Below are 19,229 nucleotides of genomic sequence, written 5' to 3'. Positions count from 1 at the left end.
TCCCCCTGGACATTTCGAGAAGTGGTCAATATGGAGGTCTCTCAACTGATTACGATCAAACACAACAAGATGCAAGACCAATCTGCGGACCTGGGGTTACTTGTGGACTCACTTCTTTGCCAGCATGGCACTGAGCAGACTAACAGCCATTTCCTTCAGTGTTCCTCATTACCAACCACCTGCACTGTGCAAGACCTTATGAGAGCTACACCAAATTCACTTGAAGTGTCCAATTTTTGGTCTTCTTTTGTGTAAAATTATGTCAGCACTTATATTTTTTTATATTTCTGTACTTTTGACACAATAAATAATTAATTACAATTGAGTGACCTGTATCACGAGGGGGTTGCAACTTGTGTCAGGAAAGTGGGAAAGTCAACCGAATAATATGCATGACATGTAATACCTCAACCAATATAGAGAAGAGAATAAAGAAATTGTAAGCATTACTTTTCAGCATGCCTTGTAAAACTGTCTGGAAAGAAAGGACCTTCTGAATATGGGTAGACATCCCCAGAAGCTCCACTTGTGGAGTGGATCAGGGATTTTATGCCTCCTCATAGGTGGCATAACACCTATGGGTGCTGTCTCCACAGGAAAGATTGTTGTAATGCCACCTCCAGCAGGGTGAGATTGTTATGGTTTAACAATACCCCCTGCAACCTCACTAGAAGTCTCTAGGTAGTTTCTGTGATTCTAGGACCCAGATCAGATGCCAATAGACCACACATTCCAGCATGTTTCCCCACAGCTAGATAGCGCTACACAACAACAACTACTGCGAAAGACTTGACCTTTCCTGATATCTCCATCCATATGTCATGACTGTCTCTAGTCAGTCAAATCTTATTAAAAAGAGATGTGAGTGTGCACTACATGTTCCTTTTAAGGTTCCATAACATGATGCACTAGATTTTACCATCACCTGGTGCAGTACTCTTGGCCTAAGACAATGCACACTCCAACTTCCAAGCAGAGAAGGGGTAGTTGTATTCTTGGCATTTTTAGAATTGAAATTTCAGTTGCCCCTTTCCATTTAATGTCCAGCATATGTGGAAAGCTAGATCCTAATTTGCAGCAGCAGCAATCACAATGAAGCATTCTGCCACTGTCTGCACTATGCCTCGCTTCCAGGTGTAGGTTGCAGACACTACTGCTTCAGTACAGCAATTATTGGCAAACTGAAACATTTGCAACATATTCTCCTCATAGCTTCCCATACCTGTATAGAGCCAGAAGAATCATTTATCAAATGTATAAATACTTGTTATGATTTCTCCTTGTTCTCATTGATTGTTCTTCATCTCTTTGTCCTCGTGATCCCAAAAACCATATGGTTTTAGCAGATGGTTAGGATTTTACCCATTGCAAAGCCACCCACCTGACCCTATCTGCAGAGTGACACTCATCATTCTATCACGGGTCATGATGCATCTAAAGTGAGCCTGAGAACTTTGGGATAGATAAATCAGTAGTATAGTGGGCAATGCTTTTAATGTGGTCCACCCAGTTCGGAACACTCTCTCAGTGTTGAAAAACAACCTGTTGGGTGTACAACATACAGTTTTGTGTGGTAAGTGTTAATCATGCTAGCTTCCTTTCAGGAACTGTTCTATCAGAGGTACATCCAAATGGGGAAGTAGTCACTTGAATGCAAGTCATTGACCCCTCCTCACTGTGCAGTGTCTGCAAGGACAGGAGATCAGAATATAATGTCAATGGGAGACAATGACCCTATTGCAATGCTAATTAATGCTATCACCAGTATTTACAAGACACAGTCTCATATCTCACCCAGGTAATGAGAGTGGTTCCATCACAGAAGATATTGACAGCATTGAGTCAAACAGGTTGCAGGGAATGGCAACTCAGGCAGCCCTCCCACTGACTTACCTGGTCCTGCCACCTAGAGGCCAGAATGTCTTTATAATCGTGGCATGCTACTGGAATCTGGCTGCTCACTACTGGAATCTGGCTGCTCTCTACTGGATTTGACTACAGATTGCTATACAGACTATTAATTCCTGTTCTGACAACAACTTTGTGAAGACTTATAAACTTTCTGGTGTCATTCTTTCAGCATCAAGTTTCTCACCCACTCTGACCCAGATCATTCGGGCTTTATGAAATTTTACTTTATTCTGAAGCTGTTTAACTGTAATTTAATAAAAGTTGTGCACATTAGCACAAAGGAACCAAACAATTTTATACAAAAGTGGCAATGATGAGTGCACAGCACTTGGACATAGGACATGTTCAGTGAAGGCAAACATGGATCCAGAGTTTCTTTAACTTTGGCAACAGCAATTAATGCTGCAACAGGAACAATATTAACAGCAACAGACCTGATTAGAAAAGTGGATGGATTCACTAGCCAACAAACACTGCCACACATGTTGTGAGAAGCAGAGCCAGTACACCAGCTTCCACCCATTTCCACATTTTCTGCCAGACGCTGATGAATGGGAAACCTATAATTAGCACCTCTCCCTGCACTTCTAGGTATGTAACATTTCTGATACAGTACTGCAACACACGTCTTCTATCTCCTCATCCTAAGAGTTGAATTTGCTTCTCAAACTTAGTAGTTATTAGATCCAGAAATTTTACAACTTTGGGAAAGCTGCAAGTTATTTTCATCATATTATGAACCAAAGTGTGATGCAGTAGCAGCCAGATGAGAAGTTTTTCAGTGTCCCAAACACTCTAGTCAATAATACATATCGTGCACAGCTGAACTTCAAGGTCTTTCCTGCAAATGTAATTTTTCTTTTGAGCCATCAGTCTTCTGACTTGTTTGACATGGTCAGGCACGAATTCCTTTCCTGTGCCAACCTCATCATCTCATAGTAGCACTTGCAACCTAGGTTCTCAATTATTTGCTGGATGTATTACAAGCTCTGTTTTCCTCTACAATTTTTACCCTCTACAGCTCCTTTTAGTACCATGGAAGTTATTCTGTGATGTCTTAACAGATGTCGTGCCATCATGTCCCTTCTTCTTGTCAGTGTTTACCATATATTCATTTTCTTACCAATTCTCTGGAGAACCTCCTTGTTCCTTACCTTGTCAGTCCATCTAATTTTCAACATTCTTCTCTAACACCACATGTCGAATTCTTCAATTATCTTCTTTCTTGATTTTCCCACAGTCCATATTTCACTGCCATAAAATGCTGTGTCCAAATATACATTCTCAGAAATTTCTTCCTCAATTTATGGCCTATGTTTGATACTAGTAGGCTTCTCTTTGCCAAGAATGCCCTTTTTGCCAGTACTAGTGTACTTCTGATGTCCTCCTTGCTCCAACCGCCATGGTTTATTTTGCTGCCTAGGTGGAAGGATTCCTTAACTTCATCTATTTCATGATTACCAATCCTGATGTTAAGTTTCTCGCTGTTCTCATTTCTGCTACTTCTCATTACTTTCATCTTTATCTGATTTACTCTCAGTCCATATTCTGTACTCATTAGACTGTCCACTCCATTCACCAGAGCCTATAATTTTTCTTCACTTTCAGTGAGGATAGCAATGCATCAGTGAATCTTATCATCATCGATATCCTTTCACCTTGAATTTTAATTCCACTCTTGAATCTTTCTTTTATTTCCATAATCACTTCTTTGATGTATAGACTGAACAGTAGGGATGAACGACTACACCCTTGTTATACACACATATTGTATATTACCCATCTTTCCCTATAGCTCATCCCCATTTTTCTCAGAATTTTTAACATCTTGCACCATTTTATATTGTTGAATGCTTTTTCCAGGTTGACAAATCCTATGAATGTGCCTTGATTTTCTTCAATCTTGCTTCCATTACCAACTGCAATGTCAGACTTGCCTCTCTGGTGCCTTTACCCTTCCTAAAGTCAAACTGAACGTCATCTAACAGATTCTCAATTTTCTTTTCCATTCTGTTGTATATAATTCTTATACATCCACATCTATACTCTGCAACCCACTGTGAGGTGCATGGCTGAGGGTATGTCATGTTGCACCAGTTATTAGGGTTTCTTCCCATTCCAGTCATGTATGGACTGCAGAAAGAGTGATTGAATACCTCTATGTTTGCAGTAATTATTCAAATCTTATCTTCACGATCGCTATGTGAGAGATATGCAGGGAGTTGTAGTGTATTTCTTGAGTCATTATTTAAAGCTGGTTCTTGAAACTTTGTTAACAGAATTTCTTGGGATAGTTTATGTCTATCTTCAAGAGTCTTCCAGTTCAGTTCCTTCAATATCTCTGCGACACTCTCCCATGGATCAAACAAACCTGTCACCATTCATGCTGCCCTCCTTGTATATGTTCAGTATGCCCTGTTACTCCTATTTAGCATGGGTCCTACACACTTGAGCAGTTTTCTACAACCAGTCACAAGAGTGATTTGTAAGCAGTCTCCTTTTTAGGCTGATTGCAGTTCCCTAGTATCTGACCAATAAACTGAAGTCTACCAACTGCTTTACCCACAACTGAGCCTATGTGATCATTCCATTTTGTATACCTACAATGTGTTACACCCAGGTATCTGTATGAATTAGCTGATTCCAACTGTGACTCACTCATACCATAGCTATAGGATAGTATAATTTTTTCATTTCGTGAAGTGCATAATTGTACATTTCTGAACATTTGAAGCAAGTTGCCAATCTTTGGCCCACTTTGAAATTTTATCGAGATCAGACTGAATATTTATGCAGATTCTTTCAGACAGTACTTGCATCAACTGCAAAAAGTCTGAGGTTGCTATTAATATTCTTTTCACTAACTTGGATGCATGAGCTGTTACACTGATTGTGTGATAATTCTTGCACCTGTTGGCTCTTGCATTGTCCAGAATTGTGTAGGTAATGTTTTTCCAAAATACTGATGGTATATCACCAGACTCATACATTCTACACACCAACATGAATAGTCACTTTGTTGCCACTTCCCCCAATGATTTTAGAAATTCTGATGGAATATAATCAATCCCTTCTGCCTTATTTAATCACAAGTCTTCCAAACCTCTTTTAAATTCTGATCCTAATAATGGAGCCCCTAGCTTCACTGTGTCTATTCCTGTTTCTTCTCCTATCACATCATCAGACAAGTCTTCCCCCTCACTGAGACCTTCAGTGTGCTCTTTCCACCTATCCACTCTCTCCTCTGCTTTTAACAGTGGGATTCCCATTGTACTCTTAATGTTACCACCCTTGCTTCTAATTTCAGCAAAGGTTGTTTTGACTTTTCTGTACACTGAGTCAGACCTTCTGACAATCCTTTCTCTTTCAATTTCTTCATATTTTTCCTGCATCCATTCCACCTTAGCTTCACTGCACTTTCTCATTATTTTATTCCTAAGTGATTTATATATATACATTCTTGAATTTCCCAGAACATTTTTGTACTTCCTTCTTCCATTGATCAACTGAAGTATTTTTTCTGTTTCTCATGGTTTCTTGGCAATTACCTTCTTTGTATCTATGTTTTTCTTCCAACTTCAACAACATTTTTAGAGATGTCCATTCTTCTTCAACTGAGCTGCCTACTGAGCTATTCCTTATCACAGTATCTACAGCCTCAGAGAATTTCACGTGTATCTCCTCATTCCTTAGGACTTTTGTACCCTGCTTCTTTGAGCACTGATTTTTTCTAACTAGTCTCTTAAACTTCTGCCTACTCTTCATCACTACTAAAATGTGATCCGAATATATATCTGCTCCTGGGTATGCCTTACAATCCAGTATCTGATGTCACTTTACATGCACTAACTAGAGCCACAATCAGTTGTATGCAGATTATCTTGTGTGTGGTGTAATTATTTGGTCCATTCCACACCAGGAAGTACGTTTACAAATACTAGTTGGACAGCCAACCCTAGAAGAGGTTCTCAAAGCTGCTAAAACACATGAAGTTCCATGTCAGGCAAAATGCTCATAAGAGGAACAAGATGTGTCTTCTATCAATAGCTCATCCCCTTCCCACAGAAAATTGTTGTACCAGGACTTAGACTGCTCAACATCTAATAGTGACAACACTGTGTTTCTGTTCATAGTTCATTCCGTTACCACAAGAAATTGCAAAATCGGATTCAGATTTCTAATCCTCAGTGAATATTGTACTAAGCAAGCTTGTTGTTCTGTGCCTCATTCAGGTAACCAGTCTTCTGCATCCAATTCAGATTCAGACTACCCCTATGGTTGTCCTCTGAATGGGTGGCCACAGTTTTGAAGCATGTACATCTGATAGCAGTGTCCTCATAAACATGTATGCTGCTCAGAATGTCACAAGCTTAGCCACATGTCCAGCATCTGTGGCAGCCACACATGTCCTCCTGAGTCACAGCATGAGCATAAACAAGTTCACATCATCTTACCTCACTTATATCTTTTTACAGAGCAACTGCAGAAATTTTGGATCACACTTGCCACTTTTGATCAACCATTTATATTTCAAATGAAAACAGGAACTTCCCAATTGCTTCCAGCCCATCAGGCTCTAATAAACTACAGCCAATAGTGCATTCCCCTCCATGGTCATTGTGTAGTGATGGCTACTACAAGAAACTCAACAGACATAATTTTACATCATTGCTTCAGACTGTAGTCAAAACATGTTTGGTCTCCCCGTTTCTTTCACACCCACCTAAGTCTGATGGCAGAATTTATGTCTGCAGAGATTTTACAACAACTGTCAATGATCAATCAGTTGTAGATACTTGACCCATTGCTTGTCCCAAAGAACTATGTCAAAACTAGTATGAGGAAAATATTTTATCAGAACTGATGTACGAAAGGTGCATCTACAGTTAAAATGGACAAGGTTTCCTAGCAGTTCATGGTCATCAATTTTTTCTTTGGCCTCTTATCCTACAATCACTCTCTTTCAACGTGTATCTGGAGCAGGTTATCCATGATGTCCTGTGCAGCACTATCTGGATGACGACCTTATTACTAACAATATGAGAGAAGCACACCTATATAATCTTTGCTTCCTTTGCCTAAATTTACAAGGCAACTGCCTCTGTTGAAGATTACAGAAATGTGTATTCTTTAAATCAAAAGTTCACTAACTGCGATACATGCTCAGTATGGTGGCTTACACTCAACAAATGAAAACGTCGAAGCCGCCAGCAAACTCCATCCACCGACTAACCTTACAGAACTACAATCCTCCACATACACATTATTAATGTTTCACAATGAATTACAATCCTCATTGAAAGCTTTTATTTATGTTTCACAATACTTCTTGAGTATAGTCAATTATTGCCGGAAATTTATCCCTCGGGCATCGGAAAGAGCCAAACCTCTCAAACTTCTGAGAAAAAAGGTATCAAATTTCAATGAACCACTGCTTGCCAATAGATTTTTGATTGCATAAAGGGCTTCACCATACCTCACAGCTAGCGATGTTTGACCCCAGTAAACCATTGATCCTCACCATTGATGCCACGTAACATGGTGTTGGTGCAGTTTTATCACAAAAATCCTGGTGACACTGAACATTCTATTGCATACACATCAAAAACATTAAATTATGCTCAATTCAACTACAGAAAAATAGAAAATGAATCTTTATCAATCATTTTTGGCGTCCAAAAATTTCATAATTTCCTCTGTTGAGTGAAATTCCTCCTTATTACTGACTACAAACTTCTGGTAACTCTCTTCAGCCCTCACAGCCATATACCAGAGAAAAGATATAACAAAGCAGGTGGATTACTTCCAGCTGTTATGCTTTTCACCCTCCCAAAATCAGTTATTATTATTATTATTATTATTATTATTATTATTATTATTATTATGCAAGTTTTGTGATGTCACTGATGTCATTTATATGGCATGTGTACAATAACTAAAAATCTCAAATATTGACTCAGGGCTTAACCAACTTAATTTTATTATCTGTTACATTCCTTTGGTTATCAGGGGTATAATGAGCTAATTATTTTGTCCAAACCTATTTAATTACAATATATCAGTAACTTCATATTTTTTTGCCATTGTTCATTTGTAAACCTATACCCAGTTACTAACTTCTCGATAACGTAGATGAAAAAGCTATACAAATAAGTAAAGCATTCATGCAGTCAATGTCAAAAATATGTTAGCAACACCTGTACTAATTTAATTACAGAGTAATTAATATCCTTAGTAAAACCATTGTTTCTGAAATAGAATCCCATATTTAGCAAATTTATCAGCTTAATTCAACAGGAATTATTAGTGTATCTGAAAGTCCTTGTAAAAATGAATCTCCATCCACTATTCAGTTATTCAGAAATGGAAATCTTTAATTGTAAATTGTGAAAATGTGGTTAACAACAACACATGACTTTAGTTTCAATTATTGCAAACTTATAAAAGAGCCATGTTGGAAACCATTTTAAGTTCAGGGTGTGGAGAGTTATGAAACCTGCAATATCTACTCCATCAATGTGGGAAAACGTACCACAGATGAGTTAGTACAAGTAACAAGTCAGAAACTGTACTATATTTTATGTAAATTTCATGTCCAGGAGTTTGTTCAATGATTTATTGACTGTTTTAATGATTAATTGGACAATGAATATGTACAAATTAGTATAGACTGTGTAAAATTCAGCAATGCTCACTGTGACAATAGGAGCACATTGTGAACTATGTTATTTCCAAATGATAATCACTGTGTGCATCATGCTTGTACCTGTTTGAACGTTGGAGCTGAAAGACAGTGCTTTAAGACTACAATTTTGGGACTGTGTTAAATATTTGTTCATCACACTTGAACAGTTGTGAATAGTTACTTCAGTGTTACATTACTGTACTTGACAAAATTACAGGATAACATCTGAGCATAGTGTGTGGCTGTCTATTTATCTGTACTGTAATTAAAGCAAATGAGACAGTAACTGGAAATAAACAGTAATGTATTCAACAGCTAAATGCAAGTAAAGTGTTTGGAATGCAAATTTCTGGTGTGGAATACATTATTAGTACTATATCATCCCCACAACCAACTTTTCAGCCAGTTTCGAAGGAGGCTACAAACAGCTCAGCAATAACAAAACTGGTCCCTATCCATAAGCAAGTACAACAGCCAATTACACTATAGATGCCCATCTCAGCATGCTAAAACAGATGCATTCTCCCCATTCCCGATGGGTCCTAACCCACACTTTGACGAACAGGAGCCAATGTGTTTTGTTATTGATAAGAAACTACAGGATATTTCTGACAGATTTCCCATTACTAAGTATGAGATTACTCAATCCAAAGCAGAAGACCCACTCCTCAAACAGGTCCTGACCTTCATCACCAAGAGCTGGCCCAAATGCCTGCCCAATAATGCTGCTGCTGAGTTTCAAATGCTGCACTTGCTACAACATTAGCTACAAGCCATCAGAGGCAACCATCTCTGTTCAAAAGCTGAGGATGAGTGTTGGGTACCAATTCCTACTTGTCTCTGTCCCTAAATCATGCAGCTGTTGCATGCAGACCACTGAGGAATGATGCGCATATAGGAATTAGCAAAGTGGCCCTTATAATGGCCAGGCATGTCTCAGGACATAGAATATGCTGTCCAAGGCTACACTACCGATACCACCACCCAGGTAGCAATACTAGAGAAGTTTCTGCTTTGGCTGATGCTGTAGCAACTGTGGGAGAATGTCCACATGGGCTATGCAGACCCCTTCCTCACTTAAATATGACTAGTGGCCATTGATATGTTCTCAAAATTTCACTACATAGCTCACGCAAATACTGCATTATCAGCCACAACTATCTATGCCCTAAAAAAAATATTTGACGCAGAGGGTGTTCCTACACCTTGGTCTCAACAAGGAACCACAATTTCAGTCCATTCACTTTATGCATTGTAGCAGAAACAATAGCATCCAACATGTTTTCTGCCCATTTTCATCTTGCCTCTATCAGCAAAGCTGAGAGCTTTGTTCACACATTCAAAACACAAATGATCAAAACTGTCACTCTTGCTGACAAGGAAGATGTGGCACATGCATTTTTAACAGTCTAAAGGCTGATCACCAACTAAAATTTTACATTGACATCATCAGCACATGTTACTGGACCTCCCCAATATGCAGTGGTAACCACTGTCAGGGCCCACACATATGGCTGGGTCCCAAAATGGGTACAAGATGTCATCACAGCCAATTGAACCACATGATGTTCAACATATAATCAAATGGTGTGTACCATGCAAACTAGCTCTACCCTTGTCTGCTGTCCACTGAGCCAGCAACAGCTCAGCCCCCACCAAATAATTATCCTAGTGTTACACCACTTGCGATGTCTTCCCATTACACCACCCCCGCGGTCATCTACAAGAACATTACTACAAATGTGTGTGACACTCTGGACACACTGCCACCTACGGATGTGAAGATGGATGAGGAACCTCCAGTCTCCCCACCATCATCAAACATGGAGATGCAGCCTCCTCTGGTGGAACAAATAAACAAGACACCCACCTACACTTCCTCCTATCTGGCTCGTCATCTTTGTCACTGTCCCAGACAGTTTCAGTCATATCAACCAACTCCAGGGAGAATTGGGGGAGAGGACATGTATCTCACACAGGTAATGGCATTATTTCAGCCACATAAGATTTCGATATTCATGAGTCAAACAGGTTGTAGGGCACAGCAGCTCCCAGCAACTCACCTTGTCCTCCCGCCACTGTCATATCATTTGCTGAGTGAAGACTGTTGACAGCATCCTAGTGACATGCTACTGGAACCTGACTGTTCTCTACTGGGTCAGGCAATGGACTGCTACATGGGCTATTAATTTCTGTACTGATGATGAATTTGCAAGGGTTAATGGACTTTCTGGTATTATTCTTCTACCATCTATTTGCTTGCTTATGATGATCCAGCTCATTTAGGTTTTATGGACTTTTAAGTTTATTTTGTGGTTGTTTAATTGTGAGTTCACAAAAGTTGTGCATTTTGGTACGCAGGAACCGAAAATAGCTCTTCTGACACAATGGGAATCGCAACAGTTCAGCTCCTAGGGTACATTGATGTAGATCCCATGGCACATTATACGCATTACAGTCTCCTACAAGTAGGAAGGGATGGGAGAAATATGAGAAAATCTCAGAGAGAGTTTCACTACCCTGAGCTTCATTGGATGGATGGTGTATGGAATGTGCACTCATAGCAAATGGTTGAATAGCTGTTGAGAGCCCAATTGCAGGCTGTTAATGAAGGTACAAGCATATGAAATAAGTTCAGAGATACGTGAGTGGCTCAAAGACTTCTTAAGTAACAGAACCTAATATGTTGTCCTTGGTGGTGAGTGTTCATCAGAAACGAGGGTATCGTCAGATGTGCCCCAGGGAATTATGATGGGACCACTGTTGACCTATATATACATAAATGATTTTGCAGACAAGGTGGGCAGCTATCTGTGGTTGTTTAATGATGATGCTGTGGTGTATGGTAAGGTGTCAAGAAGATGCAAGATGACTTAGAAAAAATTTCTAGTTGGTGTGAGGAATGTCAGCTAGCTCTAAATGTAGAAAAATGTAAGTTAATGAGGATGAATAGGAAGAACAAACCTGTAAAGTTCAGATAGAGCGTTAGTGTACTGCCTGTCACTGTCAAGTCTTTTAAATATCTGGGAATAATGTTGCAAAGTGATATGAAATGCAATGAGCATATTAGAACTATGGTAGGGAAGGCAAATGGTCGACTTCAATTTATTGGGAGAATTTTAGGAAAGAGTGGTTCACCCATAAAGAAGGCCATGTATGGGATGCTGGTGCAACCTGTTCTTGAGTAATGCTTCTGTGTTTGGTATCTATACCAGGTCAGGGTGAAGGAAGACACTGAAGTGATTCAGCGCCGGCTGGTAGATTTCTTACCGGTAGGTTTTAACAACACGTAGGTGTTATGAAGATGCTTTGGGAACTTAAATGGGAATCCCTGGATGGAAGACTGCATTCTTTTTGAGTTGTAGAGCTGTAGGAGGTGTGATGCCGTACTTTTGGAATAAATTACACTTTACAGTTGTAACTGAACTGGACCTATGGAATGGAGACCGCAAAACACATTTTTTTGCTGTGTTATCACCATCTTAACTGAATGAATGCTGGGTAATGAATGAGCAAGTGAGAAGGCTGCATCATGGAGACATTTATCAGCAACCACATAACCAGTAACTTACAACTAGCAACAAGATAAAATTCAAATTTTTATCTATAACTTAAAGTTCACTTCATTGAGGTAAAAGATATGGTCTTGTGAAATTGGATGAATGAAATTACTTAACAGAGCATTTCATAAAACAAAGACTATCAAATTTCTTAATTTATACCACTAACCTTCACATGTGCATAAGAAGTTATCCCAATAACTGTGAGGAAAATACCAACACCCTGATTAATATGAAGAGGATCTTCAAACAACAGTACACCACCTAGCATGGTGACACAAAATTTAAGGTGTCCAACCATGTTGTATCTAAATTTAATGGTTAAGTTTTTATTGACACAATAGTAAAACTGAATAGTATTCAATTTAAAACATTTTCATAAATGTGCATTATTTAAACTTGCCAACAACATTGTTAATGAAGATTTAAAAAGAAGTGTCAAACCTAAAAATGAACAGATAAAAAGTGCACTTATAAAACAAGCAACAGTAGTAATTCAGTTGAATAATCAACAAAACTCTAGAAAAGTAACATAATAAGTAAGAGAGGCTACATAGATGTACACCAAAAACAGTTTAATACTTCCATATAATTGATAAAACTACAGACTTTCCAACATTTAACATAAAATGTTATGTCACGCAATGACTAGATGAGTCACAAAGGAATACTACCTGGAAGATTAAAAAATGAACATAACATGATAAATAAAAGCATTTTCAGAATAAAAAGTAAAACTGAACTGAAGAAATTGTTCAAATCACAAAGCAAAACCCTTGTTTGTGAGTATTAAATCTCAGATGACACAACTCCCAGTACTATCAATGGCAACCTGTAAAGAAGGGCTCAGAGTATGCCTAGCATTCAGTAAAATAAGTTCCTTTTAATTGATTGAACAGGGGAAGATATGGAGGTAAATGAATCACTTAAAATCCAGCTAGTTAGCTATATATTCCATACATCATTTGCATAATTTCCATCAAAACTACATAGAATGAATATATTTTCATAAAATAGTGCCCCACAGCTCATAAATATTTGAAGCACAATGTAATTACCACCAAGAGATGCTGATAAAATTTCTTTATTTAACAACAAATTTTGTCCACAGACCATCAGGTTCAAAAAGCATTTACGTCATCATATTACACATAATAAAATCATTGGTGTCAGATAATAAAATACATGAATTCATCACTGTTGTCACATAGTAATATAAATTACATTGTCAACAGTTCATTGAATGCCTCCATTCCTAGCACTAATGCTGACTGTTGGAATAGCATGAAGAAGTCCACTGTCTGGCACAGTTTATGATTGATGATGTGATTTGTAGTACTATGTGACAACAGTGACAAATTCATGGATTTTATCATCTGATGACACTGATTTTATAGTGCCTAATATGATGCTGTAAATATTTTTATGAACCTGATGATAGTCTGTAGACTGAAACTGGTTGATAAATAAAGAAATTTTATCAGCCGCTCTTGGCAGGTAATCATGGCGTTCTTCAAATATGTAGAATAAGTCAGTTTATAGACTATATGTAAATTTTGTGTTTTTGTATTGTTGCATCCTTAAAAATCAAACTTTTTACATATAAACAAATTACTCTTCATACTAACAATGACTCAAGAGCTGAATTCTTTGCTTTAGCTAGTATTATTAGTCTTTAAAAGGGCTTGTTTGGACTGTGGGCTAATATTTGATTCAGAAACCACCAATGTGAGCTACATCACTCAAGTGACCTGGCAAAATTACTAACAAGACAGCAAAATTGGTCCTACCCTATTAAAAAAATTAAGTAATATCAATCCAAAATATTACTTGCTGCATGCCAGGAATTACATAATGAGTCTTGTGATCACTTTTATCATCTTGGAACCACACAAATTTTATGATGTTTAAGTCATGCACCACATGAGATTCTTCACCTTGACTCAGAAAATCTCCAAGGAATAAAAGTTAGACACCTTTGCAGGTCAGTCAAAGGTGTCAACTACATAAGATCACAAAATCAAGCGACAACAGTTTGCTGATGTGGATAGGTAAGTTATTGTTCTGAAAATGGGTAATATAACCTTATACTTGGTAACATTATGTGCGCCAAGTTAGAAAGATACTGCTTGTTACTGAAGGCTGATGTTAATATGATGAAGCACTGAAGCTTCCATACATTATATCCAGTGTAACACAAGATTTAAATCTAGCTACTTCTTGTGAAAACAGAGACAAAAGTGAGTTTAATAAGGTTCTCTTAGGTTCCTGCACAGAGATTTTGCTGCATAAAATGAAGAGACTGTGAATCAATTAATTATGAGTTCTCCTGTGTGGTTTCAATTATTAGAATATCATTCTATTCTGCTTCAATATACCACAAACTACTTCAAGGAAACTTCAGTCACAATGTTTCACACAACTATTTATTCAACCTCTCTATTATTCAAGATTATGTATTATAGAACCTTCACTTCAATGCGCTGAACAGCCACTTATTGTGAGTCCTATAAGTTTTTCCATGTCATGGAATTTTTCCATGGCCTCAGTTAACTGCAAAGTTTGGTATCAGTACATCCTTCCTGTTCATGTAACAGTTCATAGGTGCCACAATCACAGTAACTTACTGGGGGATATCACTGGAATATATGGCTGTGCCTCAACAAGTATGAAATCTGGCAATGATCTACACTATGTGATCAAAAGTATCTGGACACCTGGCTGAAAATAACTTACAAGTTCATGGCACCCTCCATTGGTAATGCTTGAATTCAATATGGTATCAGCCCACCCTTAGCCTTGACGACAGCTTCCACTCTCGCAGGCATACATTCAGTCAGGTGCTGGAAGGTTTCTTGGGGAATTGCAGCCCATTCTTCATGGAGTACTGCACTGAGGAGAGGTATTGATACTGGTCAATGAGGCCTGACATGAAGTCAGCGTTCCAAAACATCCCAAAGGTGTTCTATAGGATTCACAGCAGGACTCCATGCAGGCCAGTCCATTAGGGATGTTACTGACATGAACCACTCAGCCACAAGCCACACATTATGAACAGGTGCTAGATTGTGTTGAAAGATGCAGTCACCATCTCCAAATTGCTGCTCAACAGTGGGAAGCAAGAACATACTTAAAACATCAATGTAGGCCTGTGCTGTGATGGTGCCACACAAAGCAAGGGTTGCAAGCCCCCTCCATGAAAAACACGACAACACCATAACGCCACCGCCTCTGAATTTTACTGTTGGCATTACGCACACTGGCAGATGACGTTCACCGGTCATTCGCCATACCCACACCCTCCCATCGGGTCGCCACATTGTGTACCGTGATTCATCACTCCACACAATATTTTTCTGCCATTCAATCATCCAGTGTTTATTCTCCTTACACCAATCAAGGTGTCATTTGGCATTTACCGGCCTGATGTGTGGCTTATGAGCAGCCGCTCGACCATGAAATCCAATTTTTCTCACCTCCCACCTAACTGTCATATTACTTGCAGTGGATCCTGATGAATTTTGGAATTCCTGTGTGACAGTCTGGATAGATGTCTGCCTATTACACATTATGACCCTCTTCAACTGTTGGCAGTCTTTGTCAGTCATCAGTTGAGGTCAGCCAGTATGCTGTTGTGCTGTAAGTGCCACTTCACTAGCACATCGGGAACAGTGGACCCAGGGATATTTAGGAGTGTGGAAATCTCACGTACAGATGTATGACACAAGTGACACCCAATCACCTGACCACATTCGAAGTCTGTGAGTTCTGCTGAGTGCCCCATTATGCTGTCTCATGATGCTTAAGGACTACTGAAGTCACTGATATGGAGCACCTTGCAGTAGGTGGCAGTACAATGCTCCTAATATGAAAAACTTATGTTTCGGGGTTGTCCGGCTACTTTTGATCACATAATGTAGTTGGTCATGGTCCAAAACATTTCATGTAGTGATTGTTTACTTGAGAAGCCTTTAAAACTGAACTGTGAACTTTGTGTAAACCTTTATGTCAGTATACACCTAAACAGCACTGTAATGTTTATGGAACCAGTATAATAGCTGCTGATTTCAACACAGATTTAGCTAGTGAAGTCAACAGCTCAACAAAAGTGAGGGCATGTGATAATGTATATGGATATCCATCCATTGGAGGGAGACATTAAGCTTGGTAGCCCTCTTGGTGCTCTTTGACAGGAGTAGGCTACATGCCAGCACCTGGTTTCACTCTCTCCTTTCCTTTCTCCCATCATCTCCAACATGAACATGACACTACACACACATCAATTACAGTCATTAACACTTACCAGATGCACTTACATACACAGCTCTCATATTTCATGAAGCAAAAGGCACCTGCTGCTGCAAAGAATAGGAAAAACCTTTCCAATTAGGCTGCTGAACCTGCCCTTCTGGGTCTCCTAGCCATTCATGCCACATGACTTTACTAGTTATCTAATATGTATTTTACTATTTTTTTCCAGTAACTTAATTTAAATGTTGATTATGGTTGATATAAAAATAATTGTATTTTAACAGTGGTCAGTTCCATGTACAAGGTAACACTGCCTATGAATAGAGCACCAACAGATGTTTCTATCAAGCAGGCCAACATTATTGTTTAACAATATATAACAGCATTTCATTATCATTTAACACAAGCACACATATATAAGAATACTGTCTTATTTATTTACGATCAAACTATTTTTTTATACTTTTTGTAAATGGTCTGAGTCAGACCAAATGTCAACAACATCGCAGGTGGTCAAGGTAAGTAAAATCAAGTCCTTAGGTCTTAAGAATAGATTATATTTTGGTGGCAATGGCCATCAGCCAATGAGAATCAGGCAATGGTAGAATGCTACTGGAGCACAGAGCTGAACAGTGTACTGGAGAATGACACTTAGGTCTGAGAGCTGGAAGAGGGCAGACCTGCCTGAGGTAAATTGTGGTATTCACTCATGAAGATCATAGATTTTGAACTGTAAATGGCCATTTGAGTATTCTAACTTTCAAGGATACTTTAACTTTCATGAGTTCTAAATGTGTTCCAGTTCTGAACTTTGATTTTTTATTTCATTCACATTACCGAATTAGGACTGGACAGAGTATGGTTTTTTTCGTGCCATAAGTTTATGTAAACACAATCAACAATGTAACACAGAAATCGGCTTAATTTTTTTAGGAACTCTTCGACAGAATAGAAGGAGTGACCCATGAGGAAACTCTTCAGCTTCAATTTGAAAGCATGTGGATTAATACCAAGATTTTTGAATTCTTGTTGTAGCTTATTGAAAATGGATGCAGCAATACACTGCACACCTTTCTGCACAAGAGTCAAAGAAGTGCGATCCAAATGCAGAGTGGAATTGTGCCTTGTATTAACTGAGTGAAAGCTGCTAATTCTTGGGAATAAGCTGATATTGTTAACAAGAAATGACAGTAAAGAATAAATATATTGAGAAGCCAATATCAGTATAACCAGACTAGTGAAGTGGGGTTGACAAGAGGTTTGTGAACTTACACCACTTATTGCCCAAACTGCCTGTTTCTGAGCCAAAAATATCCTTTGAGAATGGGAAGAGTTACTTGAAAATGTAATACATGTAACATAAGCGAATGAAAATAAGCTAGGTGGACCATCTTTCATGTTGAACTATCATTTACTTCAGATACCATTCAAATAGTAAAAATGGTAGAATTAAGTCTTTGAACAAGATCCTGAATGTGGGCTTTCCATGATAGTTTACTATCTATCTGAACACCAAGAAATTTGAACTGTTCAGTTTCACTAATCATATGCCCACTCTGCGAAATTAAATGTTGGGTTTTGTTGAATTGTGTGTCAGAAAATGTAAAAACTGAGTTTTACTGTGATTTAGCATTAATTTCTTTTCTACAAGCCATGAACTACACTATTTGAAACAGTGCCAGTGTTGCACACAACATCCTTCGCTAGTGTCATCAGCAAACAGAAATATTTTAGAATCACCTGTAATACTAGAGGGCATATCATTTATGTCAATAAGGAACAGGAGAGGCCCCAGCACTGATATCTGGGGCACTCCACATTTGATAGTGCCCCACTTAGACCCCACATCATAGCCAGCCACTGGCTCCAAAAGCTTACACGTTGCTGTCTGTTGTAAGTAAGAGGTGAACCAAATATGAGCTACTCCCCATACTTCATAATGGTCCAACTTCTGGAGCTGTATTTTGTGATCAACACAATAAACTACTTTAGATAAATAAAAAAGATGCCTAGCTTTCAAAACCTTTTGTTTAATCCATTCAGTACCACACAGAGAAAGGAGAATATAGCATTTTTACTTGTTAAGCCACTTCTAAAACCGAACAGTATGTTTGATAGCAAATTATGTGAAAAAAAGATCAATTATCCTTACATACACAGTCTTGGAGTGGCCACGCGGCTTGAGACACCATGTCACAGATTGTGTGGCCCCTCCCACCAGAGGTTCAAGTCCTCCCTTGAGCGAGCATGGTGTATGTGTGTGTGTGTGTGTGTGTGTGTGTGTGTGTGTGTGTGTGTGTGTGCACTGAGTACTTTAATTGTTCAGGAAACTGGCCATTTTAAAGGAAAAATTACAAACATGGTTAAATATAGGGCTAACATGTGCAGCACAGTACTTAAATATTCTGCTAGGTATTCCATCTTATCAAAGAGAGTCCTTAGTCTTCAGTGATTTAATTATTGACTCAATTTCCCCCTTGTCTGTATCACAGAGGAGTATTTCAGACATCAATCTCAGAAAGGCATTTGCCAAGGAAGTTATATGATTCCCTGCAAAAACTAAATTTTTGTTTAATTCACCAGCAATGCTCAGAAAATGACTGTTAAATACTGTACATATATCTGACTTATCAGTAACAGAGATATTTTTACTATATACTGACTTTACATTGTCGACCTTGTGCTGCTGGCCAGACACTTCCTTCATGACTGACAATATGGTTTTAACTTTATCCTGTGAATTAGCTATTCTATTTCCATACCACATGCTCTTTGCCTTCTTCATAACATTTTTAAGCACCTTATAATACTGTTTGTGGCTA

The 19,229-nt window shown here is 38.5% G+C and overlaps 1 protein-coding gene across 6 annotated transcripts in view; it reads right to left on the bottom strand.

The window, feature by feature from the left end:
* Positions 1 to 19,229, bottom strand: part of LOC126183194 (solute carrier family 35 member E3-like) — a 174,130-nt gene that overhangs the window by 56,806 nt on the left and 98,095 nt on the right. For all 6 annotated transcript variants that reach the window (XR_007536703.1, XR_007536704.1, XM_049924945.1 and 3 more), the window contains exon 5: positions 12,326 to 12,464. Coding sequence is in view for 4 of the 6 variants with exons in the window: in XM_049924945.1 (XP_049780902.1) it covers positions 12,326 to 12,464 (139 nt within the window). In the remaining 2 variants the exon portion in view is untranslated. The remainder of the gene's footprint in view (positions 1 to 12,325; positions 12,465 to 19,229) is intronic.

The sequence above is a fragment of the Schistocerca cancellata genome, chromosome 4 (assembly GCF_023864275.1).
Source record: "Schistocerca cancellata isolate TAMUIC-IGC-003103 chromosome 4, iqSchCanc2.1, whole genome shotgun sequence".
NCBI classification, from domain to species: Eukaryota; Metazoa; Arthropoda; class Insecta; order Orthoptera; family Acrididae; genus Schistocerca; species Schistocerca cancellata.
The sequence above is the reverse complement of the archived record's forward strand: the minus strand, read 5'-3'. Positions and strand labels throughout refer to the sequence as shown.